General features: G+C 38.4%; 4 protein-coding genes across 11 annotated transcripts in view; 3 read left to right on the forward strand and 1 right to left on the reverse strand.

Annotated features, from left to right (window-relative positions):
• The first annotated feature begins 1,283 nt into the window (after nucleotides 1–1,283).
• Nucleotides 1,284–3,583, forward strand: LOC127419083 (troponin C, skeletal muscle-like). The gene is made up of 6 exons (XM_051660175.1): nucleotides 1,284–1,391; nucleotides 2,139–2,190; nucleotides 2,304–2,447; nucleotides 2,642–2,756; nucleotides 2,846–2,982; nucleotides 3,099–3,583. The coding sequence occupies exons 1-6, from the start codon at nucleotides 1,389–1,391 to the stop codon at nucleotides 3,128–3,130; spliced, it is 483 nt and encodes a 160-aa protein (XP_051516135.1). The 5' UTR covers nucleotides 1,284–1,388; the 3' UTR covers nucleotides 3,131–3,583.
• Nucleotides 3,584–5,340: 1,757 nt separating this feature from the next.
• LOC127419084 (transcription initiation factor TFIID subunit 13) lies at nucleotides 5,341–10,519 on the reverse strand. The gene is made up of 2 exons (XM_051660176.1): nucleotides 10,434–10,519; nucleotides 5,341–8,165 (listed from the first exon to the last, which is right to left on the reverse strand). Exon 2 carries the CDS (start codon nucleotides 8,156–8,158, stop codon nucleotides 7,784–7,786), a length of 375 nt encoding a protein of 124 aa, XP_051516136.1. The 5' UTR covers nucleotides 8,159–8,165; nucleotides 10,434–10,519; the 3' UTR covers nucleotides 5,341–7,783.
• A 47-nt stretch (nucleotides 10,520–10,566) lies between these two features.
• On the forward strand, nucleotides 10,567–24,204 carry LOC127419077 (solute carrier family 35 member C2-like). Of its 6 annotated transcripts, none has more exons than XR_007893600.1 (9): nucleotides 10,569–10,910; nucleotides 11,403–11,576; nucleotides 11,718–11,868; nucleotides 14,937–15,029; nucleotides 17,439–17,502; nucleotides 21,063–21,169; nucleotides 21,300–21,394; nucleotides 22,512–23,090; nucleotides 23,315–24,204. XR_007893600.1 is itself a non-coding variant. In XM_051660162.1 (9 exons), the coding sequence occupies exons 1-8, from the start codon at nucleotides 10,839–10,841 to the stop codon at nucleotides 23,083–23,085; spliced, it is 879 nt and encodes a 292-aa protein (XP_051516122.1). In that variant the 5' UTR covers nucleotides 10,573–10,838; the 3' UTR covers nucleotides 23,086–23,090; nucleotides 23,315–24,201. The 6 variants fall into 6 exon arrangements, 5 of the variants coding, with proteins under 5 accessions (XP_051516127.1, XP_051516123.1, XP_051516125.1 ...); XM_051660162.1 differs by having other exon boundaries at nucleotides 10,573–10,910; nucleotides 22,963–23,090; nucleotides 23,315–24,201; XM_051660163.1 differs by lacking the exon at nucleotides 14,937–15,029 and having other exon boundaries at nucleotides 10,570–10,910; nucleotides 22,963–23,090; nucleotides 23,315–24,203.
• Nucleotides 24,205–25,608: 1,404 nt separating this feature from the next.
• The window catches only part of LOC127419055 (collagen alpha-1(XX) chain-like), a 39,786-nt gene continuing 38,239 nt past the window's right edge, over nucleotides 25,609–27,155 (forward strand). For all 3 annotated transcript variants that reach the window (XR_007893596.1, XR_007893597.1, XM_051660117.1), the window contains exons 1-2: nucleotides 25,609–25,755; nucleotides 26,653–26,774. Coding sequence is in view for 1 of the 3 variants with exons in the window: in XM_051660117.1 (XP_051516077.1) it covers nucleotides 26,678–26,774 (97 nt within the window). In the remaining 2 variants the exon portion in view is untranslated. The remainder of the gene's footprint in view (nucleotides 25,756–26,652; nucleotides 26,775–27,155) is intronic.

The following is a 27,155-nucleotide window of genomic DNA, read 5'->3' on the forward strand; positions in this document are numbered from 1 at the left end:
GGATCACGTTAGTACCCCCTTCCTCTGCCCCGTCACTTTCTTCGATTTGGCCATCCAGAATAAATCCAGAAACGCATGTTGAATTTAGTATTTATTTTTTCTTCAGTTGGTCTCTTGCAATATTTATTTCCCCCCTTCATATTTACCCTGCCTACTAATGTACACAACACAATATTTAGAGTCTTCACATGACCAAGCAAGGCCATGGAAAGATCCCTTTTGATTCCTAAAGACACCCTGTCTTGCCACAGCAGTAAAGGCATGCAAGTTACACATATACACTGTATATTCATATGGTGAAAAAGAGGCAAAAGCTCAAAAGTCCATGTTTTCTTCTCATGGTTGTGATCCTTTAGATAGCTCTTTGTCTTCAGCTCATAGATGTATCTCATGCCAGTGCTGTAAAAGCAACTTCCACAGCTGCAATGGTAAGATGCCATAAGCTTAACTCAGGACCATCCTTTAGGAGGCAATATAACATTATTTAGACAGCAAGCGGCATTACAGGACTTCTCTGTTCTTGTGGTAATCTTCTTTTAAATCACCCCATTTCTGCCTGTAGGTATATAGTCCGTAACATCTCCTCTGGGTTTCCACTGCATCCTTCTCCAATCCACGTCCTTATGATTTCTCACTCAGGAAACACATGCCATATAAGGAGTGTGTTTAGTGTGTGGGGTACCTGTGTTATTGGGGTTTGTATGGGGTGGAGTGGAGATCTAAATCATCTGCTATTCAAGGCACGCCAACGTTTTGCAACACAGCACTTTCCCAAGAGGTTTAAAGTTTCTCTGCTTGACTAAAAGGGGGGAACAGACCACCGTCAGCTCTCACTATGTGTACACTTGAGAAAAAGCTTTATATTATTCCTTCCTCTAATCCTAAAATCTATGCATGGACACTTACTTTAAATTGTTATAACAACATGAGCCATTTTAGCTGTGCTTGAAGAGTGATACTTAGTTCTTACAAATGTGGTTTGAGCAGAACTAGTTAAGAGAAAAGTCTTGGCCTAAACCCAGCCTAAACAGATTCTAATAACCTACTTTCATCAGCATTTCAAATTCTGTCAAACCTAGCCTTATTCCCTCTCAACTAAAAAAATATACAGGCTTTCTGGCAGTAAATACAGCAGAATTAAGCAGTCACAATTTTCCAGTGTTTTAACAGACCGACCATAAGCGTTCACATTTCTATTGGCTTACGGGAGCCTCCGAACCCTAAAAGTTCAAGACTCTAAATCTGGACACCAGTGCTGGGCGTGTCTTGGGTGACCTGTTTAAAGTGTGTCTGAACTGTCACTTGACGTCTAGTCTTTCTGTTGAGGTGCAAGCGCGTTGACCACTGCTTGTCTCGTGGATATACGTGAGGGAGGCTAATCCACAACCATGGTAAGACATTATATAATCTAAGCGAATGAAAACATTGAATGTGCAAATGGACTAATAATCAAAAAGTATTCAGTTATAAAAATTATACCTAGGCCTATTGATATAGAATAGATTATATATGTTATTATTAATAACGGAATATGTAAAATATTATTATTATTATGCGGTTTTGAGTGCATTTATATAATGAGGAATAAAAATGGCCTTCAGATGGGATGAGATAATATTGCACTTGTGGTGTTTGGTGCAATTTGTGTCATATTACTTAATTCAGCTTTTTAATTACAAATGAAAATTTTGCACATCTCAGTAAATTATGGTTTGGATAAATTAGTGTTTAAATGAAAGGGATGGGGAACAGAAATCAGTTAAAGTGTGGAGGTGGATATCATGCTATTTGATATGCAACTGGTCAGCAGGTTAAATGAGTTCCTTAAAAGCTTAGGCGACACATTCCAAGGGTCCCATTTCGGAATTACCATGTTCAGCCACTGACTCAGGGGATAACTAGTTGAGCCTTAAAATAGTTGCAATATTGTCCAGCTGGGGGGAGGGGGGCGTGGGGGACAATATTGCAAAAACCCTGTTTTTACATAACAGGCATTGGTTGAATTATAGATTATTAAGAAAACAAAATAAATGACTGTCCAGCAGATCCAGGATTTTCCTGCATCATAGATCAGATTCATGCATTGTAACATTTAATTGAAACTTGCCTTTCACCATATAATCATTGTCATTCTGTAGACTGATGCACAACAGGAGGCCCGCTCATACTTGAGCGATGAGATGCTTGCCGGTGAGTGTACAAACAGAAAAATTACATTATAATGTTTGATTGCAGTTCTTACGTCACATACATCGCTTACATCTTCCCATTCCATTAAATGGGTTTCTTTGTCCATTTTAAAGAGTTCAAGGCTGCCTTCGACATGTTCGACACTGATGGTGGTGGTGATATCAGCACAAAGGAGTTGGGTACCGTCATGAGAATGTTGGGTCAGAACCCAACCAGAGAGGAGTTGGAAGAAATCATTGAGGAGGTTGATGAAGACGGTATGGAAAATAAATGAATAAATAAATAAATGAGCTCTTTCAGAGCATTTTGAGACACATTTCCACATATTACACTAAGTGATGATATATGCACACATATGACAGATTAGTTATAAGATCTGTTTATTTATTAATCATGTAAAACAAACATGTAGATGGCAATGGCTTATGTTCATCACTATGTAAAATTGTAGGCAGCGGATCCATCGACTTCGAGGAGTTCTTGGTCATGATGGTGAGACTCCTAAAGGAGGACCAGGCTGGCAAGAGCGAGGAAGAGTTGTCTGAATGCTTCCGTGTGCTGGACAGGTATGTAATTATTTGATATCTTCTTGTGTACATCTGTTTTGGAATGAGGCCCAACATCAAACTCACTTCACAACACTATTGTTCTGCAGGAACGGTGATGGTTACATCGACAGAGAAGAGTTTGCTGAGATCATCCGCAGTACTGGTGAATCTATCACAGATGATGAGATTGACGAGCTGCTTAAAGATGGAGACAAAAACAACGATGGCATGCTGGACTTTGATGGTATGTTTATGTATTATAAACTACATTACCACATTTCATTTCATATATGAAGGATTTCAACTAGTTATGATGCAATTTTGGAACACATAACACTAAACACTTCCTTCTTTCTGCAGAATTCCTCAAGATGATGGAGAACGTGCAGTAAAACAGAGACTCATGGACATTCCTCCCTCCTCTCACCCTGCCGAATAAAACCCTATCCTTTCAACACCACTCAAACTCTCCTTCCCCTTTTGTCATCAATCTGCCCCACTGCCTCTAAACCTCCAACTCACATCTTCAGACAGACCGATAAACACCTGTGTGGGGTTTGCCAAGGTTCAGCCTACAAAGCTCCGGATCTTGGGCTCCCACTGACCCTCATGCAATACCCAAGGAGCCAAGCTGTGGTGTGGTTCACAAGTTCATCATGTATAACGACATTTAGTCTGCTAAAAGCATGTGCCATGGTAGACCCCACGTTAGTGGGTGTTAAGTCTAGATTTAGTCTAGATCAGCAGCTTGTTATCGCTGCATAGACCAATGCCAAAGCCACCACCACTTCACTGTATTGAAGAACTAATGCTTAAAAACATAATAAAAAATAAAACACTCTCAAGTTTAGTTGGTCTGACATTTTGAATTGTATGTTTTGTTTTTTTTTTTATTTTGTTTTTTTGAGGAATATATTAATGAAATATTCTTTTTTCTCTCCAAAGTCCCTGACCCCAATTAGTTAACAATTTCTGTATATACTAAAGACTATGCAATATACTATGAGACTATAACTATTACTGTTTATTTTACTGCAAACCCCAATCCTTTATATTACCAAAGTGATAATTCACTTACAGAATGGCATTTAGCTTATGGCATTTACTGTAGCTATATTAGTCATAGTTAATTGCTCTGCTCTATTTGCACATATTAGGAGATCTAGATTTTCAAGATTACATTTTCTGTGTGCTCCAAACTGTGTAAATCAGTAAACTGTCTTGTTTTTATGGTCAATGGCTTCTGAGTATTATTTGCAAATTAAAAGATTGCACAGGGCCGTTTACACAGGACAACGTTTTCAACTAAAATCGGAAAACTTTTTATGCGTTTTGGCTGTTCGTTTACACGACGACAGCGTTTTGGGTCCTGAAAACGCAAACTTTTGAAAACGGGTTTCAAAGTGCATGTTTTTGAAAACGATGACGTCATGCGCACGCGTGTTATGTGTTATATAAAGAATGATGGATTGATAGGCATCATTTTGAGATGTATAATTATCAGTATGAATACTGGTGTCTGTGCAAATAACAATAATCAACAATTTATTCATTTGGAGTGTTTTGTATGTAGTGTGAACATTGTACATTAGGCAGAACCTGCAACTTGAAAACCTTGAAATTAATGTATGGATTCAGATGGGGAAAATGTATTTGTATTTTTAATGTTATTTATTTATTTACTTAATTTTATTTGATGTACTTTTACCCTGCAATTCATTCACCCAACACTTATGTATATAGCCTATAGACAGAGATGTGATGCCATGTACAGTACTCAATGATATGCTTAGAATATGAAAACATGAGGAAATACATGTTAGATCCAGTGTTCACAAGACCTCTCTCTGTCAGAAGATATCCATATATCAGAGTTCTGTCTGATATCCAAAGCCAGTCAACATCAACAGCTTATGTTAACTTACTCTCCTACCAGCCCAAGAGTCAGCAGGGGGAATACAGAAGACAGGAGACGAAGTGATGGTAAAAATGAGCAGAGTTTATTGAATAATCACGAGAGTTCAGTCTATAGGCATGCGCGCGAGTACTGCAAAACAACGCGCGAGACATTTAAACTACAATGGCAGACTACAGGACTGTGTTAGTGCTGCTCAAGATTTTGAGTTTATTGACGTTTCTCCAGCAAAGTAATTGTAATAATAAAGCAACCTCATCGTCCGTCCAGACAAAATTGCTCGATGTTTTCGCCATCTTCATTGTATTCACCGCTCTGTGGAAGAATGCTTATGTGCGCAGGCGCGTAGTGTTCCTTTACAAAGTGACATCGGCAACTACTGGCCTGGCATGCATAAGCTGCATTCACACTGCCAGCAACTTTGTGGCTTGGTGTCGCTATACGCTGTGATGTCGCTGTAACGTTATTGGAGGACTGCACGTCTGGCAATAACGTTTAAACATTTGATCACGGATGAGACCTAATACTGGTTAAATTAAGTTTGACAAGGAATCAGTTCTCTTGTCTCTAAAATTGTACATTCTGCAGTGTAGAGTGTTTTATAAAATGTGCAGCAGTGTTCAGTGTATTAAATCATTAATAAGACAATCAATCTATCATGAATGAATTAATCAAACTCACTCGGAATGCTTTTCCACGCATCAATGTTTTATTATATCCATGCATGTGGTTACATACAAATTATACAGAACAGTAAAAAATCGCTCAGGATGCTGAAACTTCTCTGTCTTGCATGCACTCATCCCTAGTCTGCCAGGAGACAGATGACGTAAGCTCTGCTGTCTTCACTCTCATTGGCAGTCGCTCGTGAATATCGCTCGTCATTTGCATAAAGTTGACATTTTCTCAACTTGTCTTGTCGTCAACGGCCGCAGCAGCTCGTGTCGCCGGAAGTCGCTGTGCTCTTATTGAAAATGAATAGGATCGTGTTGCTGTCTCGCGCGATGTCGCTGGCAATGTGAACGCAGCTTTAATACAGCGTTTTTAGTCGTTTTCGCGGATCCGTGTGAATGGGGATCGTTTTTACAACGTTTTCGTCTGTACGCCAAACTTTTCAAAAACAAAGAAAAAACGTTTCAGTTTTTAGTACATAGTTGTCGTTTAAACGTACCCTCAGATGCAAAAAATTAACTAGAGATTGTAAAGTTGCTGGAGTCATATACACTGAAATGTTCAAAAGTGGCAAATTTTAATGGCTTTTTAAGGAGTATTATAAGTAGAAGGCTATAAGTTGAAGGTGCAGTGCCAGTGAAAATTGAATACATTGCAAGTTTACAACCTCTACCACAAGTTTAAAATTATCTTCAGCGGCCTTAACACATCAGTTGTATATTCAGTGCATTCATAAAGTATTCAGACCCCTTCATTTTTTTCCACATTTTGTTATGTTGCAACCGTATGCTAAAATGCTTTAAATTATGATTTTTTTCTCACATCAATCTACACTCTATACCCCATAATGACAAAGCAGAAACCAGATTTTTGATAACCTTGCAAATTTAGCAAAAAGAAAAAACTGAAATATCACATTGACATAAGTATTAAGACTCTTTGCTATTACACTTGAGATTTAGCTCAGGTGCATCCCATTTCTCTGGATAATCTTTGAGATGTTTCTACACCTTTATTGGAGTCCACCTGTGGCAATTTCAATTGATTAGACATGATACGGAAAGGCACACACCTGACTATATAAGGTCTCACAGCTGAAAATGCATATCAGAGCAAAAACAAAGCCATGAGGTCAAAGGAACTGCCTGCAGAGCTCAGACACAGGATTGTGTCGAGGCACAGATCTGGGGAAGGCTACAAACATTTTTTGGCTGCATTGAAGGTTCGCAAGAGCACAGCGACCTCCATAAATCTTAAATGGAAGAAGTTTTAAACAACCAGGACTCTTCCAAGAGCAGGGACTGGGGGACTGGTCAGGGCTGAAGTAAAGCTGAAAGCAGCAAAATACAGAGATATCCTTAATGAAAACCTGGTCCAAAGCGCTCAGACTGGGCCAAAGGTTCACCTTCCAATAGGACAATGACCCTAAGCACACAGCCAAGACAAAGCAAGAGTGGTTTAGGGACAACTCTGTGAATGTCCTTGAGTGGTCCAGCCAGACTTGAACTGAATCGAACATCTCTGGAGAGACCTGAAAATGGCTGTTCACCGTCGGTCCCCATCCAACCTGACAGAGGTTGAGAAGATCTGCAAAGAAGAATGGCAGAAAATCCCCAAATCCAGGTGTGCAAAGCTTGTTGCATCATACCCAAAAAGACCTGAGGCTGTAATCACTGTCAAAGGTGCTTAAACTAAGTACTGAGTAAAGGGTCTTAATACTTATTTTAATGTGATTATTTCAGATTTTTCTTTTTAATAAATTTGCAAAGTTATCAAAAATCTGGTTTTTGCTTTGTCATTATAGGGCATGGAGTGTAGATTGTTGTGGGGAAAAAAAATATTTTAAGCATTTAGGCTGCAACATAACAAAATGTGAAAAAACTGAAGGGGTCTGAATACTTTATGAATGCACTGTATATTACTGGCAAAACATAAATGTGTGATGAACTTGCATCCTATTTGTACTGCTTTTATGTTCAATTGTGAACAGCCAATATCAGGCACAATTTACCAAAGCAATTATTTTTGGCTTCTGGTATTAAATAATGCCATTATGTATATGACAAACTGTTATTAAGGTATTATGCTATAAAGGTTGAACAAAAAGGAAATAAGAGACAAAAAACAAATTTAATAATTAAAAAGAGCCATTTTCATAGGATTTTCAAGGTTTACATTTACTTTGTTTCTCAAAATATTATAAAAGCATAGTCTTTTTGCCTTCTTCCATTACATGTTAAATAAGTTTAAATTGTTTCGGGGAAAAAAATTAAAAATATTCCACAAAGTTAAGACAAAAACCTTATGGACTATCATGCAACTCAAAAAATACTGTACTGTATGCAAGATGTACAGTTTCATACAAATATTTATAACAGGTCAAACTCCATTAGAGGCAATAAGTAACCATATTCACATGGGTTGAATAAAATGAAAGCATTACGAATCATGGCCTATTTTAAGACCCATAATTTGCCTCGTCAAAGGCTTTGCGAGCTTTCTTCAACTCCTCATTCATTGTGAGCAGGTCTTTCACTCTCGCAAACTTTCTAGGGTCCTTGCGGATGAGAAAGACGATGTCCTCCACCTGAACACGGCCCTGGCGGCCTATAGACATCGCCTTGTGTGTCATCTCCGTGATGAACTCAATCACCAGATCCTCCAGTATATCCACTGATTCAGTGTATGGATTTTGGTCATCTCCAAAACCATACATCATACAGCGAAGCTCCTTCGAAAAAAGTCGCTTTCTTTTACCCTGGCCCGAGTCTGCCCCATTACCTCCATCGTCTATATCCTCATCAAAGCCAGGATCATCCTCTTCCTCGGCCATTCTTCAACTGAAATGCACAACAATGTTATGAAAGCTGAAACAACATTTGGTTTCTACAGGATTTCAAGAATCAAAATATTCTGTGTCTCGTCAAGGAATGTTCCAGGTATATTACAAGTTAAGCTCAATCGGCAGCATTGTGGCATTTTGTTAATTACCACACATAATAATTTTGTCTCATCCCTCTTTATTTAACCCTAGAACGCATATGTAACACTTCACGCTTCACCCCGCTTAAATGCAAATGAGGGTAAAAAAAGATCAAGGTGAAATCTAGATGCTAATTCTTTATAAACTACTTATTTTTACAAGGAAAACTAACTCTAATTATAATTTTATTAGTAACTAAATTTTAAGATTGATATATCTTTTATTAAATTTTGAAGTGTTTTAGACACATTGACAATGGAGTAGGAGTTTTGCGTCACTGTTAAAAAGCCTGTGCAGCAGAAAAACTGTTTGGTGGTAAAATATGACATGTTTCAACAACTCTACCCACACAAACACATACAATTAAATACAATGGACTAGGATCAAATGTTTTTTTTTTTTTTTTTAACAAAATAATTTGTGATAAACTTAGACTGGTGAGAAATTTCCGGTTCAAATACACTAAGAAGTGGTCCAGGAGATGTTACCATTGTGCAGTTGTCGTGAATAAGGCCACAGTTTGCTCCATGAGGACTGTCCCTGTAATAGGTATAATGTCATGCACTTTGGATATAAGCATCGGCTGAATGACAACTTTCTATACTTCCATACTACACGTACACTCCCGTTCAAAAGTTTGGGGTCACTTGACTGAAATGTTTCTCATGATCTTAAAAATCTTTTGATCTGAAGGCGTATGCTTAAATGTTTGAAATTAGTTTTGTAAACAAAAATATAATTGTGCCAACATATTAATTTAATTACAAAACTAAAATTGTATATAAAAACAAAAAATAAAAGTTTTTGAAATGGATGACTTGGACCAAAAAATAAAGAAAAGCAGCCACTAAGTGCCCAACATAGATGGGAACTCCTTCAATACTGTTTAAAAATCATCCCAGGGTGATACCTCAAGAAGTTGGTTGAGAAAATGTCAAGAGTACATGTCTGCAAATTCTAGGCAAAGGGTGACTACTTTGAAGATGCTAAAATATAACACAGTTTTGATTTATTTTGGATGTTTTTAGTCACAACATAATTCCCATAGTTCCATCAATGTTATTCCATAGTTGTGATGACTTACTATTATTCTAAAATGTGAAAAAATAAATAAAAATATAATAAAGAATGAGTAAGTGACCCTAAACTTTTGAACGGTAGTGTAAATATAAATGTGAACATGGTATTTAACATATATTTAATTACATAAAAAATGGCAACTGAAAAAAAAAGATGTATTACAAAAATAATACCAGTGTTAAATGCACTGAATACCAAAGGAAACATGTCTGGACCCACAGACATATTCTAGGGGTAGTGATGCAATTTCTCTTATAATCTAAAAAAATATACTAAATACAAAAAATAAATAAATAAATAAAAATTGTTTACATGATAAAAGACACCTTAATTGAGGAATACGCAAGACAAAAAAATATTATGTCTTAAAAACTCGTCGCTGTGTCATTTTTACCTAGGGTAAAAACAAAAACGAAGCATAAATCATGTTTACAGTAAGACACTTTCAATGAAAGTAAATGGGATCAGTCCATAAACATTAAAATACACACCGTTTCAAAAGTATAGCCACAGGACATAAACATTATATCTGTTAACATGATTTTAGTGTGACTAGCTTGCTAACCTTATATGTCATTACATATATAATGTCATTATATAACATTACAATATATCAACTTCATTGTCATGACGACGTAAAGCTGGTAAATCTCTCATTTTATCACATTAAGATCATGATAACAGATTTAATGTTTATGTCTTGTGGCTATACTTTTGAAACAGTGTGCATTTTAACATTAATGAACTGGCCCCGTTCCATTGTAAATGCTTTGCTGTAATCGTGATTTGTTTTCTTAAGAAATGATAGACGATTCGAAGTTATTATTACTATGCGGTAATCAGCATTATGGCCCAAATGCACAAACCTGTACTGACCCTGAAACATTCCTCTACGAAGACAACCAGGCAGCATTGTTTGCATTCAAACTAGTATGAATAACAATACAACATTAAGGCACATTTATACGAGAATACATGTCATTACAGACTGAGAGCAAATCAAGAACACGTATACACATTCACACAGTGTTTATGCTTAACTTACATGTTAAAACTGAAGGCTAACAAAAGCAACAAACCCCAACCAGCATCTGCAGAAACAGGAAATAATGTTCATTCACTTACATCTTACGCGCCACTGGAAGGTGACTTAAAATCTACAGCGCCATCTCGGAGTTCAGGACACTAATATTACTGGACCACCGCTTTACCGTGTATCTGCGATCTGGCGCGGTTCACAATGGCTTGGAGAACTAGTGAGAGAATTTACACCAAGAAAGAAAATAAACATTTCGTGTTCAAACACTTCTAGTGATCTGCTCAGTGTGGAATTCACACTATGTCAACATAGCAACGTGCACCTCATAGCTGAAGTAACTCGGGGGTGCCTGTTGGTTGACAAACAGATAGCTTTTTGAATGACACAAGTATAGGAAGAAGTAGCGCGCTAATGTCTCCCTTGCACGCAAATGATGGTCACATAGCGTTTGATGTCGTTTACGAGGATTATGTAAACACTGAGGTAAGAAACCCTGCGAACACTGACTTGAACTAGTACTAGTTAGCTGTAAATGGCACAGTCAGCATGCATGATCAGTCAGGTAACACGACACAGAATCTGTCAGGTAACACGCTTTGAATGGGCGCGATGCCCAAAGCTTGGGAAAATGTTTCGAGATTTGATAAAAGTATTTGAGTTTATTGTTTAAAAGTCAAACCGAAAGAAGGAAGGATAGTCTAAATTCCAGCCCGCACTTTAACACATTACTATAACGGTGCATAGTTACATCTCATAAAAATGCAGCCTCCTCCACTGTTTTAAAGTGTCTACATATGTTGCACTTTTCAGTAGATCAATTCAGCGCAATCGACCCACGAGTGTCAAACTTCTTATCTAACTACTCAAAGTTTGACTCCATATGTTGCTATACTGTGGGTCTCTTCGAAGAACACATCTTTTCCACACTGGCTCTGAGTCTGACTAAAACTTATTTACCCTCTTCTTTTATAACAGTGGTCCTGTAATCATCCATATCTCCCCAGAGAAGCTGCACATTGGTTGTCCAGGATGGCATGCCGATGCAGTTCATCTGCAGGGAGATGCGCACTGTGGGCTGGTGCTTTTCTATTATGTATTTTCAATTGGCATAACATTCTACAACAAGTGGCTCATGAAGGTGTGGTAAAGGTCCGCCACATTAAAATTTGCATGTTATTTCTTAAAACATTTTTTTGTTTATTTTGTATTAAAGAGACTCCTCATTTGTACTGTTGGCTCGGAATAATATGGCTGTCTTTAATACTTTTTTGTTATTTCCATTTGCTTCAGGACTTCCACTTTCCTTTATTCAAGATCCTAGTCCACCTCACTATAATATTCTGTTTCTCTACACTGGCACGCTGTGCCTTGCAGTGCTGGATGGGAAAGCTTCGAGTAACCTTGTCCAGGAAAGTCTACATTTCTAAAGTTGCCCCAACAGGTTGGAATATTATTCAATTTTTTATTGAAGCACAAGGGTTAAGGTTTTTTTCCCACTTGCCGAGTTGGGCCAGTAGTTCAGATTTTTACTTGTCCTGCCAACATTTTCACTGGCCCCACCAAAAAAAATATTTAGCAATATATTTTTATACTTGTATGTGCCAGAAAAAGCCTAATATAAAAAAAAATCGTTGCATGTTTGGTTGTCTTTACATTAATCTAACTTTTAGAGATGCACCGTTCGATCAGCCACCGATCTATCTTCATCGTAAATCTGGTGATCAGCAATTGGCCAATCATGACTAGATTCAGGGACAATCTTTTTTTTGAATAGCACGAAATCACACATATACTGCTACTCTAATGAATGAGCACTTGCTTAGCCCTCGAAGCATAACTGCGGCCACTGAATGGTGAGTAATTGGCAATTCTAAGCATTTGTGGATTTACACTTTCAGATATGTTGTAATTTAGATTAATATTAAGGTGCCCATTTTCAACAGTCATTATGTTAGTAGTTCTGACTCGCTTTACAGTTAGACATGGAGAGGACAGAGATACTGCAAGTGTAAAAAGAAATGAAACAACAAATATGAACAGGGCATGGAGCAGACTGAGGCTGCCCTGTTACATGGCATGGAGCAGACTGAGGCGTGGCTGTGACATTTCATGGAGCAGGCTGAGGCGTGGCTGTGACATGGCATGGAGCAGGCTGAGGCGTGGCTGTGACATGGCATGGAGCAGGCTGAGGCGTGGCTGTGACATGGCATGGAGCAGACTCAGGCGTGGCAGTGACATGGCATGGAGCAGACTCAGGCGTGGCTGTGACATGGCATGGATCAGACTCAAGTGTGGCTGTGACATGGTATGGAGTAGACTCAGGATCCGGGGCAGAAGATGGAGCAAGCTCTGCAACCATGACGTGGGACCCTGGCTTGGCGACCATGACGTGGGACCCTGGCTCGGCGACCATGACGTGGGACCCTGGCTCGGTCGGTGGCCATGACGGGGAACTCTGGCTCAGTGGCCATGAGCCTCTCCTACAGTGAAAGAAGAACCACTCATTCGCAGGGCGAAGTCGATGTATTGCGCCAGACTGAAGGTACTCCGACCGCCAGGCATCAGAGAGAGCACTGGCTCATTCAAGCCGGCCTGGAAGAAGTGTTTGAGGGCGATCAACCCAACATTAAACATTAAACCCAACCTGTTTGGCCAAATGCAGAAGTCTTATACGTATTCCTCCAGGGGACGATTCCCCTGACATAGGCGTATGAGCTGAACTGCTGGGTTCATAGTGTGGGTCAGGTATTCTGTAGCGTATGCTGGCAATGACAGGCAGACGAAGACAATGATGATGTGAAGAACCCAAGTGCAGTTTATTTATAAATGTGAAATCCAAAAACCGTAAACAAAAACATAAACATGGACTTGACTGGACTTGACTTGACTTGACTTGACTTGACAACCAAACAATGTTACATTAACAATACCTGACCAAGGACTATGGCAAAGATGAGGGTTTAAATACATGGACAAGGGTAACAAGACAACCAATGAACAGACAGAGCTATAAACAAGATAACAAGACTAATAAACTTAAACCTATGACAAACTAGAACTGATAACGAGTTAACAATACAATAAACCAGTGAAAACAAGACACATGAACATGGAGGAAACAGGATATCACATGACCAGGAAACAAATGACTATAAAACAGGAAATAGACTTCCAAAATAAAAGACATGAACACAAAACATGAACAAAAACACATTAAACGTGACAATACCAAAGTTCAAGTTTGGTGAACTCTGAACCGTGAATTCGTACAATAAGAGGACGCACGACTAACGGGAGACCGAAGCGTCACACGCTGATCTCTTGGCTCATTTCAGAGGATACATATTTCAAAGCTGTAAGATTTTATTGTTGCTGGAAAGTGAGTATACAATATATTTTAACATTTTTAATAAAATATTATTTGTGATTCATTATTTACTTACACCAGAAGCCCTCCCACATGACATCATATCCTGGTTCATTGTCCGGAAAAAAAATAGTGTGCTCAAAGCCTATTGTGTCCATCCCCTCATGCAAAAAAATTTCACAGTCCGCTGCGTACAAAAGTTCAAGTTCGGTGAACTCTGAGTGGTGATTCTGGATGAGGAGAAGACGCCTGACCAATAGAAGAAATGTCACACAATGACCTCTTGGCTCAATGGGTATTTCACAATCTGTGGCCATTTCCAAACCAGCATGGGCATTTCTGAACTATCCAATGAAAGTAGGGAATTTCAGTGTAGCAGGCAATCGTGTAAAGCGGTTGAAAAATGCCTACCCTGGTTTGAAAATGCCCACTGATTGGAAAATGGCTATTTTTGTTCTGCAGAGACACAAGTCTCCAAATGACTCCGCTCCCTTGGCTACGGCGCTCACCCTGACAAGCTCTGCAGTACTCCCCATTGTAATGAATGGGATATTGCCCTGAACAACGCAGTTTTTGGCTAAATATTCTCAGAAACAGAATGGATAATATTTTTACGTAGGCTGGTATGAAGAGTGACATTGTAATGTCAATGTCAATTAAAAGAAAATGTGAAATTACACAGTAATTTGATTAAAAGGTGTGGAGACTGTGAATCAGAATCAAGGCAAATGATTATTACAGTTACTCAAAAAGAGATAGCGATTACACCTCTAATAACATTAGCGTAAGTGAACAGAGCTTTTTATAACATCTCATAACACTCATTTTGATGCTGTGAACTTTTTATTTACTATCGCTTTTACTATGACTTGAATCAATACAAAAATAAATTAACGTTCAGTTATTAGCTTTAATTTACCTTGGAGCAAATGTAGGTGTTGTTGCAGATGGGAATGAGGGTTGACACAGTCCGTAACAACATCTCTTATAGGTCAAGAGTATGAGCACAGCTCAATGTACCACAGCTTTGACTTGTATATTAGTGATGAAGTGGTTAATTATTAGATATATTCACTGATGAGCCAAAACATTATGACCAGCTGCCTAATATGCTGTTTGTCCTCTGTGTGCCCCAAAAACAGCACCGACCCACCATGGCATGGACTATACAAGACCCCTGAAGGTGACCTGTGGTTTCTGGCACCAAGACATTAGCAGCAGATCCTTCAAGTCCTGTAAGTTGCTTGGTAGAGCCGCTGTGGATCAGACTTGTTGGTCCAGCACATACCACATATGCTCAATCGGATTAAAATATGGGGAATTTGGAGGCCAGGGTAGGGTTGTACCAGCTGTGCGTAAGTTCTCGCGTAAGTTAGGACATAAAGTTCACACTAAGGGCTTAGTAACTACTAGTTAGTTTGTGTTAAAAAGCTGTGAACTTCAATTTGATCTTGTTATGGTTGATGTTCAAACCTTGTTCAGAACTGTCAGCTGTAATAAATTATATCCCCATTAAAATATGATACATAATAAAACAAGATTTAATTAATGGTATATTTAGCCTATGTAAATAACAATATTTAATAACTATCTAAAATGAATAAGGGACAATAAATAAATAATTACTTATACAACAGGCTGGAAAAATAGACATTTATTCATTTTTATATCTTATATATATTGTATATGTTGAAACTTGACACCGTACACAGGAAAGTGCACCATTAGATCAGTTTCATGCTGAAGCAGTAAGTTTTTTACATAATGTTTTCTCCCGTAAATGTAAACGAGTGTAAATGCCAACACCATCATATACATATTGAGAGGACTGAAGCCTGTCAACCAAAACATGAGCTCATTGATGCTTTTTTTCATGCTTTTTTATTCCATCCGTTACGCCTGGTCGGAGGCTTCCGTAAATATTTAGTTTATACGTAGGGTTACGTTCTACCTAAGTTTAATGGTGCACTGCTCAAATATTTAGTAGTGCGTAAATTGTGATCTTAGTGCCTATTTACGCCACAACTAGGCTAAGTTGTAACGTACGTATAGCTGGTGCAACCGGCCCCAGGGCAACACCTTGAACTCATCATCATGTTCATCAGACCATTCCTGAACAATGTGTGCAGTGTGGCAGGGTGCATTTTCCTGCTGAATGAGGCCACTGCCATGAAGGGGTGTACCTGGCTGCAATGATGTTTGGGTAGATTGCATGTGTCAAATTGATGTCCACATTAATGGCCAGACCCAGGGTTTCCCAGCAGAACATTGCCCAGAGCATCACACTCCCTCCACCGGCTTGTCGTCTTCCCACAGTGCATCCTGGTGCCATCACTACTTGTACACCCTTTCAAAGAGCAATTAACTTTTAATTCTTAAGAATATTCAGACATTGGAATGTCAAAAAAAGAAATTAAGTTGGGAAGGCCTCTCTCCATCTCCATCTGCAGTTTTTGTTCCCAGCTTGGAAAACTGGAGGGGATGGTTATGTTTTTGATGAGCTTTTAGGTTAGTTGTATCGCCACTTTTCGTTGCCACTGGTTTTAAACAAAGTCGACATACCGGCTTGTTCATGTTAATGGGCTCTCCTCTCTCATTTGGCTTAAAGACAAAATGTTTCCACACTGGAGCTGTGGAATGCGGCTTTGAAACCAAGTCCATTTGGACTTATTCTTCCAAACTTTATGGTTGGAATTATGCAGTCGTCTGGAAAAACACCTCTTAAACACCTATTAGCCTCAAGTAACATGTAATCTTCACCTGTCGCTGTCCGCTCTGTGTGTGTGGAGGAGCTTCCTGAGCCCCGCCTCCTACACAGAGAGCAGATGAGAGGACAGAAGCAGCATGACTGGCTAAAATGTTGGTGACATTCATTCTTATGTAAACAAACACGAATGTAAACACAATGGGCAATATCGAGGTCAGCAAAAATGATCACGGTCATGTCCATATATCGTACGATAAGTCAGGCCTAGCCATCAATTTCCTAGGAAAATGGTGCACACGTACACGGGCATCCACGTGATGTAAAAGAAAACGGGACTCATCGAACCAGGTGACCTTCTTCCAATGCTCCAATGTCCAGTTCCGACGATCGTGTGCCCATTGTAGTTGCTTTCGTCGGTGGACAGGGGTCATCATGGACACTCTGACCGGTCCACGCCTACGCAGTAGGGTGCGATGCACTGTGTGTTGTGACACATTCTTTCCGTAGATCTTCCGTCGGTTCGTACCAAACAGGATAGCCTTCGTTGCCCTTGCACATCGATGAGCCTTGGGCGCCCAACACCCTGTCGCCAGTTTGTGGTTTGCCCCTCCTCGGACCACTGTCGGCAGGGACTCACCAATGCTGACCGGGAGCACCCCACAAGCCTTGCTGTTTCAGAAGTGCTTTGACCCAGTCGTCTGGTCATAACAATTTGGTCTTTGTCTCAGGTCTTTACTCCTGCCCATTTCTCCTGCATTCAACATGTTGACCACGAGAACAGATTGTTCGCTTACCATCTAATCTACACAGACCTTGACATGTTCGCTTCACCTGTGAGTGGTCATAATGTTTTCGCTCATCAGTGTACACATAATGAGTTTTGTTAATTGGCAAAAAGGTCTTTTGTTTACCTACACTGTCTGTCTGTGTTTATCAGCCCTGGCAACAGCGCTGGATATGGGACTATCCAACTGGAGCTTCCTTTTCATCACAATCAGTTTGTAAGCATGTTTTATTGTTATTATTATTTGACAGATATGGTTTCTTGTATTGCAGTAGTTCATTTGAAATGACATAAAAATGTGAATTGGACTATGTTTCCTGTAGGTACACCATGACCAAGTCTTCAGTGGTACTCTTTATTCTCTTTTTTTCCCTGGTCTTCAAATTAGAGGAGCCAGTAAGTTATTTTCTCGCTGAATGTCAGTATACCTTTGATCCTTACTTAAAAGACTAAGAAATGGGAAGCTATTGTTCAAAAGAAGCTGTCTTTTGTTCTCCCAAACCCATTAAACCATAATTAATATACAGTAATAGTGGATTTTTTGCATATTAATAGGTCATATCAATTGACATGTAAATGGCTTGCTAAAGATTAAAGTTTGTACATAACCTTATTTTACCTCTGAAATGAAATCATGATTTTTTGCAAGCACTTCTGGTTTGCTACAGTGGTGATGCAAAACATTGTTGCAAAAGGCAGTAACATGATGTTCCTTAGCAATGTTTTTTTTTATGCCAAATTGGTGCTGCTAGCTGCCAATCTGTCCATTTAAGAGGACTGTTTTATAATCATCCTCCCAGACCACATATATATCAGCATGTTTGAGTGGGCAGTTAAGGGAAATTGATTCATTTTTTTGAAAAGCACATTCCTGCTGTGGTAATGGATGGTCAAGTACAATTGTTCAGCAGAGATCTTAGGTCAGTCCTCTTTAGATAATTTTCACTTAAATGGCAACTTAACTGCCTTTTGAAATGCACTGTGAAAGCTTCTCTCAGTGGTCATACTGTGAGACTAAATTTTGTGGACTACTATTTACTTTCCCATTTTTGGCAGTTCAGGCTTTTTTTATAATAATAATAATAAATCTATTTAGCTTGTACCTTTCATACATTGTATCAGCTCTGAATGCTTTATACCAGAGGTCACCAACTGTCTAGAACAACTGACTATTTGGACTGTTTTTAGCAGGGACTAAAAACGAAATATTTTTCATTTCGGTTCGTTCTGAGAAAAACTTTATTTTTTTCGTTCCGGTTCAGAAGTACAGCAGATTCCTTTCCAAATGGTTACCAGTTAGAACAAAATAAAATAATGGTTAATACCATTCTTTTTAAAATGGCAGTATTCTGCACTAAGGGGTGGGTGAAATACCAATTGTAGTGTTGCCAGATCTCGCAAGAGAAACGAGCAACATGGTCCTGAAAAACAAGTCCAAGATAAGACACTTGCCTCACCAAAATAAGTGAAAATAAGCAATAAATGTTTTTCCTGTGTGGTGGATTTATCGGCATGGAAATCATAACAAGCAGTTAATTAACAGTTAAGGATAATTTTATTTACAGATCTGCTTCTCAGTCAAAATACGGCAACATCAAATCTGTATTAATGCATCATATCTAACAATAATTCAGTGAAGACTTGGAAACAACTGAGAGATTTACTTTTTAACTCGATATTTTTCCTTGGATCTGGATTAATCATGCATGTCTATGTAGTAATTATAAATAGTTGTTAAAAAGGTCTTCATTCAGTGAATGCTTCATCCACAATGGGCAGTTAGGCAAAGAAATGTGTGATGCAGCAGTTTCCTTCAGGATCAAAGCACACGTTTAATTTTTTCAGGCAACATGAAGTGGTGTAGTTCAGTGTGATAAACCCTTTGGCCTTTAGTTTCATGAAAAAATTATCGGAACTAAAATTTTTCGGTTATGCTTAGCTAAAAATGTCTTTAGATTTTCCGTTTTTTTCCCCTGGTTTTTAGTATTTATAAGAAATACTAAAAACAGTCTAAATAGTCAATTATTGCAGACAATTGGTGATCTCTGGTATAAAGCATTCAGAGCTGATGCTACCAAGAGGTATTGCTACCAACCTGAAAATTTACAGTGAATCATAGGCAATTCTAGAAAATGCACACAAATGAGCGTCTGGTACTGATATACATATAGTTGCAATTTTAATTGCTCTTTAAACATAATGTCAATCAAGCAAGGTTTGAAACCGTGACCTTTCACACTGAAAAGACCACAACATCTCTAAGTATAAAACAGGACAGTGAGGTCCTCCAATGATTATTCCTTTAATCCATGTTCATTTAATTTAATAGCCATACAATTTATTGGCTCCTTAGTTAGGATTTCTCAGACCTTTGCTGGGAAGGAAATTTATAGACTGGAACTTTTGAAACTTTAATTTAATGCAGCTGATTTATACAGATTATCAAACCACAAAAGAAGGAAAATAATGCAAGACATCTCATAAAAATACATATAATCTTTAATCAAATACTTGAAATCTTTATATAAAGTCATATACATCAAAGCACCATAAACTCTAAAAAGAGGTTTTTAGCCATACCTAGTGATTTTCTTATAGCTTCCATCAGTGTGTTCCATGCATAGACACATTCCTCTTTGTTTAATTAAAATTTTTGGTACTTGAATACTTGGTAATCTGAGAGTCCAGCTGGAATTTTAATGGCAAGCAATCAGTAATGTATGCAGGTGCTAAGTGCTTTAAGAGTGTAAAAATCCACAGGAAGCCGGTTTAAGATCACTTTTGATTTTGCATGCATTAGCCTACAACCAAGCCTTGATTTAAGTTTTTCTGTCTTCGCCTTGGTACCTTGGTAACACCAGGTTTGTTTAAAGAGCACCTATTATGGTTTTTCAAATATTACCTTTAATGAAGTATGTTATATAGCTGTTTGTGAATGTAAAAAAGTCTGCAAAATTTCAAAAATCAAAGTGCACGAAATATGGAGTTATTGACACCCAAAAGAAAGAACTGATTCTGAACACCTGAAACGAGTCGTTAGTAATTCCAGACTTACTTCCTGTACTAACCTACATAATTTGGTAACATAAAAACCCGCTTCTGGTCTGTTTACATGTACAGCCAGTGCACACAGTTAGCCTGTTAGCCGTTAGCCTCTGCTTACCGGCTAACTCACATTATTGTCAAACTACATATAAACTTACCACAGAGAAACGTCCTGTTCTCGTCATGCTTGCGATGGTGGTTCGGGTTGATCTTCTGATGTATCACTATCGAACTCGGGCTCAAATTGGTAAGGTAAAACAGAAATGTTTTCTGATGGAACTGAAACTCGGATATGGTAGTGGGCATTTCTTTTCCGAAATGCGCTGTAAGCGGTAGACCAGTCACAACAGACTGGGACATCTGACCAATCAGAGCAGAGTAGGCTCTCTGAAAGGAGTTTAGGATGAATCCTTTAGAACGGATCATTGAACGAGTCGTTTTTGACACTGGGGAAAAAAAAGTAATGCTGCAATTTAAATTATGAGCAAATTAAAGTGTTTTTTGACCTTGGATGCATGTAAATCTATTGTATGAGACCTTTAAAACAAAATTAGGCACGTTTAAAAACCATAATAGGTGCACTTTAAGTGTTCGTTGTAGTTTACTTGTGTTCTTGTGTTTGAGAATGACCCTGGGTTTAGAAGAGTTCTATCCCTTTTGAACCCAACAGAACCCATTCCTGATCCTAGTGGTTTTGCTGATAGTCAGTGGTCTGTTCATGTTCACTCTCAGGTCTACCCAGTTTTATCTGGAGGGCTTCATCATGGTCCTCTTTGCCTCTTTTATTGGAGGAATCCGCTGGACTCTCACCCAAGTCCTAATGCAGAAAGCTAAGCTGGGTAAGTCTTGGACAGAGGATTGTTTCTAAGGCTTTTGTTCAGTATACTAAACTGTGTCAACATGTTTTGTTATAATGTGTTCATGCTGAACTGGATGATTAATTGTTATGTCCATCTCTCTGCCACACAGGCCTCCAGAACCCCATTGACACCATGTACCATCTGCAGCCCCTCATGTTCCTGGGCCTCTTTCCTATGTTTCTTCTTAATGAGGGTTATTTGGATGTATGGGTTTTTACTTTAAATGCCTCACTTTCTTCCCTTTGTATTTTGCTCTGTATTAAAGCATTATATTTTGCTAGGCTACATACACTGTGAAGATTTTATCTTCTGTAACAGTGAATTTAAAAAAGAAATGTCAGAGCCATATTTAACACCAAAATCAAAAGGAAAAAAATTGAGAAATTATATTTATATATGGTACTGTGCAAAAGTCTTAGGCACTTGTGAAAAATGTTGTGTAGTGAGGATGTCTTAAAAAATAATGCCATAAATAGTTTTCATTTATCAATTAACATCATTCAAAGTCCTGTAAACAGAAAAAAAAAAAAAGCTAAATCAATATTTGTGTGACAACCTTTGCCTTCAAAACAGCACAGATTCTCCTAGGTACACCTGGACACAGTTTTTCTTGGTTGTTGGCAGATAGGATGTTCCAAGATTCTTAGAGAATTCACCACAGTTCTTCTATCTATTTAGTCTCAATTGCTTCTGTCTCTTTATGTAATCTCAGACTGACTCAATAATGTTGAGATCCGGTCTCTGTGGGGGCCATACATCTGTTGTAGGGCTCCTTGTTCTTCTTCTATTCATTCAAAATTTTTACATTTTCTTCATATTACAGTAAAATTTCCAAATAATGTCATAATGCAAAAAAATATATATCTATGTATATCTTGCTTGTTTTCTTTTCAGGAGATGAGTCTGTATATCGTAAATCTGAAATATGTAGTGTCTTTTATTCACCAGCGCATTTGTACATTATTTAAAGGAATAGTTCACCCAAAAATGAAATTTCTCTCATCATTTACTCACCCTCATGCCATCCCAGATCTGTATGACTTTCTTTCTTCTGCAGAACACAAATGAAGATTTTTAGAAGAATATTTCAGCTTTGTAGTTCCATACAATGCAAGTGAATGGGTGCCAAAATTTTGAAGCTCTAAAATCCACATAAGAGCAACATAAAAGTACTCCAAAGGACTGTGGTGGTTAAATACATATCTTCTGAAGCAATATGATAGGTGTGAGTGAGAAACAGATCCTTTTTCAAGTTCATTTTTGGGTGAACTATCCCTTTAACCTGTTGCTTGTTTCTTCATCCTGTGTTCTGCATGATCAGGGCTGAGTGTGAGTACCACAGAGAAGCTCTTCCAGGTCACCGAGCTCTCCCACCTGCTGTACTCTCTGGTGACTCTGTCTGTGGGGGGCTTGCTGGCTTTTGGACTCAGCTTCTCCGAGTTCCTGTTGGTGTCCCGCACGTCCAGCCTCACACTGTCTTTTGCAGGCATTTCATAAGATACTTTCAGACCCAATATGAGTTTTGTTTTTGTTTTCATTCACATTTTTGCTTACATTTTGTTTACATTTAGCTTCCTATTTTTATTTTTTGCATTCCTCATGTTTTCCCATGCAGAACCTCTCTATATACTGTATCTTTTTATTTCTGTCCCATTCTCAGAAGTTCAGCTAGCTTTCAAAGCAAAGCCTTCATTAGCTTTATTAAAACAAATATTACTCAAATAAGCATTCTTCTTAAACACATTACCCTGTCTTGTCTTTGTCACCCCTAGGAGGTGTGCACTCTGCTGCTGGCAGTAGAGTTCATGGGGGATAAAATGAGTACAGTTAACTGGCTGGGCTTTGCCATCTGTCTGTCTGGCATATCACTCCATATTGGCCTCAAAACACTATAACAAAGGTATGGCTCATGTGGGTGTCGGTAACTCGATATGTTTACTTATATACATTGCGCAGCTGATTCATCTAGTTGTTGCGGTGTGTTATTTTTATCTCTAAAAGATTTAGAAACTCACTCACATTCAGACAGGACTCCATAGACAATGTGAATCACTAATTGTTTGTCCTGTGTGCAGCCCTGGTATTGTCTGTACACTTTGATTACGGGTCTTTGTGTCTTTCTAGGAAATAGCCCTACGGTGAGAAAGCTACCAGGCAGAGACAACCCAGACATTGAGCTTCCACTTCTGCTGGCAAAAGAAGACTATTATGAAGACACAAATGATGAAGAGGAGCATGAGATTCTCCATTAGATTGAGGAGGACATATAATGCCACAAAATCTATATACTGAAGAGGGCTGTAGAGACACAAGGAATGTTCTCCTTTAAGGCCTTTATTGATGGTCACATTGATGACAGAAAGAGAACAAGACACAGATATGATTTAAAAAGATATGAAAAGCCACTGGACACTTGTGGTATAATGCACTACTAGTGTATATATCTATGTAGTCTGTCTTTCTTTCATACTGAAGGAACACAGAGAAAACCTTTGCTCTTTGGTAGACAGGAGATCTCTTAAACTGCTTGTGGCCTCAGCACAGAACCAATCTCCAAGTGGCCTTACTTCTGTTTACCTGACAATAAAGGACTTATTTTACTAAAGATCCATTCTTTATCAGTACCTCATCATAATTAGTTTACTTATTATGACCAATAGAATGTGAGAGAATAACTATACTGTACATGTTTTGCAATATAATGAATGGACAAGGATTCCTTCCCTTTTACTTTTATGCCTGGCACTTATAAATGGTGTGTATTTACCAAGGTTAATCATCATTCAGCCTATTTCTATCAGACGTGTGAGAGGAGGCAGAGTTCAGCAAAGCAGATTATATAATTAGATTTACTCCTTTGGAGCTTTCATGAAGAGGGAAGAAAGTTTGCAAATCCATCAACCTGAAACTGGGTTGATTGAGTTTGTCTAGTGGATCGACATGCAAGTGAAAGGACCGATTTCAGTTCCGAGAACTTTGCAGAAGGAAAGGTTGTTTCAGGAGATGGGAATGAACTGGTTTACCTTTCCTGAACCTTTTTCTTTTTCTTTTTCTTTTTCTTTTTCTTTTTTTTTTTTTTTTTTTTGGATCTGTTCGATAGCTAGCTCTATTTGGTACAATACTTCCGCCTTGTGGCGCTGAGGCGTAATTACAGCAATAGTAACGCAAACCTCGGGTGCAGGTTGTTGATAGTCCTATGTCCTCTTCTGATTGTTACATCGAATATGTGGTCTTAAGACTTTTTTTCCGGTTTCTGTTATACTAAGTTTTACATGTGCAGTAATATCTAGATTAAATGTCTTGATATATACATGGCTCATTGATGTGGGTGCTTCCAATAAAGTTGTTGCAATGTTTGTTAATGGAAAATAAGTATTTGAAAGGAATATTCTGGGTTCTTGTCTTTTTGGACTTGGACAGTGACAGCTAGTGGTGTGGATGCAACATCATTCAAAATCAATAGTTTTCAGTTACAGATGCCATTGTAGAAATTCACTGTTCACAATCAGCCATGATTCATTTAATCCAAGAGTGAAAGTGTACAATAACAAGAAGGTTACTGAGAATAAGCGAGTAGTGTTCAGCTGGTCATGTGATTCTAAAATGGCAGCCCCCATGAGGGCACCCCTGCCCCATGTGGACTAAAACATCTTTTATAAGGTTATTGATATGACTGGAGTCCTCATCTCATGTGAGTGCTCCTGATTTTATACATATGTTTCAAAATTATTTTTCACTTTAGGACTAAAACTTTTTTAATTGGGAATAATTACTGAGCGCACTTTTAATTTGACAAAATGCTAAACGAGGGGCCGTTTACATCGAACGCGTACTACAGCGCCGTTTTTGCCAATGTTTTTTCCTATGTAAACATGCATTAGAGTGACGTCTTTTACTGTTGCGCCGCGTCTCGCTGTTTTTTCAGCGTATCATGCAGGAGCGCCGCGTTTTTTAGACGGCGTAAACTTTAAAAATAAATAAATAAATAAAAAACGGGTCTTGAGACACCTGCGTTCTGCTTTTATTTATTTATTTATTTATTTATTTATTTATTTATTTATTTAATTTTTATTTTTTTAGCGTCTAGTCTATTGTAGCTTTTTCGGTCTCACACCAAACGCGTTTTGCGGACGTCCGCGCTGTTCTCTCCATTGTTTTTTCCTATGTAAACATGCGCAAGGTGGACTTCTTTTTTATACGCTGTCAAATAAAAAAAATAAAAAAAACTCCAGCTGTTAAAAACGTGTCTGTATACACCTGCGTTCTGCTCAAATCGCTGCGTCTAACTTTTTTTTTGCACAAAGACGCGTTCGGTGTGAACGCCCTATGTAAGTTTTGCTATACAGCTCAGACTTGGCAGAACAGCTGATATACCACCCTGAATGTATTCTCCGCCTTTATGTTACAAGAGGAGGGCAGAGAACCGTATCAGATTTCACACCTAACCCCACCAGAGCAGAGACGTGACACGGGATCGAATGGAAAGTTAGTGAACGGAACTGAATGTGTTAACATCCCTGTGTGGTATGCGCCAGGTACAAGCGGAAAGAAGAGCACAACTTCAGGTAAACTGCATTAATCCGACACACCCTTATTCATAGTGATATATAGCCTATGTGAATGTGTGTATTTTAAAAACAAATATTTTTCCTCGTTGTAATTGCTCATATTGGTTCAAGTATCTGACTGAGTTGATCATTATTTGCATTAGTCACATTTATCTTGTTTACAAGTTAAGGATGATACAAAGTGTAAAGTCTCACCGGTAGGAATGCTCAGGTCTTCTCATATTTGGGGGCAGTTTGAGTTTTAGCTGAAAGGTTTCATAATTATGCGCTTGTGCGACAGCTGATTTTAGGTGTGGTATCTGAAAAGATTTAACATTGATTAGGAGCTTTAAAGGTCCAGATATCATCCAGCTACGCTATTTAATATAACAAGCCAATGCATACAAAGGCCCTCTTATTACTGGCCTGAAGCCAGTATAATGCACTTCTCACACAGTCTGGTTTCATATGTTAATCATGCAAACACACTACTGAGAAGATTTTTCTGTTCACACCATTAATTTTTGATGTAGACAAGTTAGGGATTTTAAGGCATGTGGGTAAGTTCAAATGCAAACTTGGATAAAGACAGTTTACATCAACTATATTCACATTTTGCAGACACACATGTGAATATGCAGACCTTGGGTTATAGATATGTTATAGCAGGTGTTCAGCTTTCCCTCCCCTTGTCTTGTAATTATCTTCAATGGGACTCCTAATGACAAGTGTTGGTGCAACCTTCTCTCTCTCTCTCTCTCTCTCTCTCTCTCTCTATCTCTCTCTCTCTATCTCTCTTTCTTGGCTCTTCATTGTTTAAAAAGGCAGCCTATATTTAAAGTTCAGTTTCAGACATTAAAGCATTAGGGATCCAGAAGTCGACATCCTGGCTCATTGTGATCATTTTTCTCACAGGTTTATAACTGAAACCAGCTTAATCATGCCGGCCCATCGCTCTCCATTCTTCTTCCCAGACCAGATGACTCTCATCCTAGTGACCGTTCTCCTGATGCTGGTTTCTGAAGTTCATACCCAAGGTTACATACTGTCGTCTTTTACCCTTCTCTCAAGCTACCATAAGGCTTTTTTGACTTAATTTAAGATTGAACAGTTCTTTATAACGCAGCTGACATTTTAAAAGTCTCCAGATTCTGTACTTTTGCCCCTGTATTTAAAGTATTCTCGCATGTATCTATGTGCACCCATAAGGGTGGTCAGAATTTGAGTGCCACAGAGAGTTTCCATTACTTCCGTTATTGGATTTCCTCTTTTCCAGCCAAAATGCAGAGCCTGCTGCACTTTGCCATGGCATAATATTAATGCTCATGTTGCAGCCATGCACACAGACACAAAATAGCATGTCACATTAAGCTCTCCATGCAGCAGGGGACCACATTACCCTTCTAATTCATTAAATG

The sequence above is a fragment of the Myxocyprinus asiaticus genome, chromosome 28, assembly GCF_019703515.2.
Source record: "Myxocyprinus asiaticus isolate MX2 ecotype Aquarium Trade chromosome 28, UBuf_Myxa_2, whole genome shotgun sequence".
Classification (NCBI taxonomy): Eukaryota; Metazoa; Chordata; class Actinopteri; order Cypriniformes; family Catostomidae; genus Myxocyprinus; species Myxocyprinus asiaticus.

Excerpts from the sequence above, each read along its gene's own strand:
- LOC127419084 (XM_051660176.1), bottom strand. The coding sequence starts at position 8,158 with ATGGCCGAGGAAGAGGATGATCCTGGCTTTGATGAGGATATAGACGAT.
- LOC127419083 (XM_051660175.1), top strand. Across the intron at positions 2,191-2,303 it reads GAGCGATGAGATGCTTGCCG|AGTTCAAGGCTGCCTTCGAC; the intron begins GTGAGTGTACAA and ends TCCATTTTAAAG. Across the intron at positions 2,757-2,845 it reads TGCTTCCGTGTGCTGGACAG|GAACGGTGATGGTTACATCG; the intron begins GTATGTAATTAT and ends ATTGTTCTGCAG.
- LOC127419077 (XM_051660162.1), top strand. The coding sequence starts at position 10,839 with ATGTCTCCCTTGCACGCAAATGATGGTCACATAGCGTTTGATGTCGTT. Across the intron at positions 10,911-11,402 it reads AGGATTATGTAAACACTGAG|TGGTCCTGTAATCATCCATA; the intron begins GTAAGAAACCCT and ends CTTTTATAACAG. Across the intron at positions 11,869-14,936 it reads TTCTAAAGTTGCCCCAACAG|CACCGACCCACCATGGCATG; the intron begins GTTGGAATATTA and ends CCCCAAAAACAG.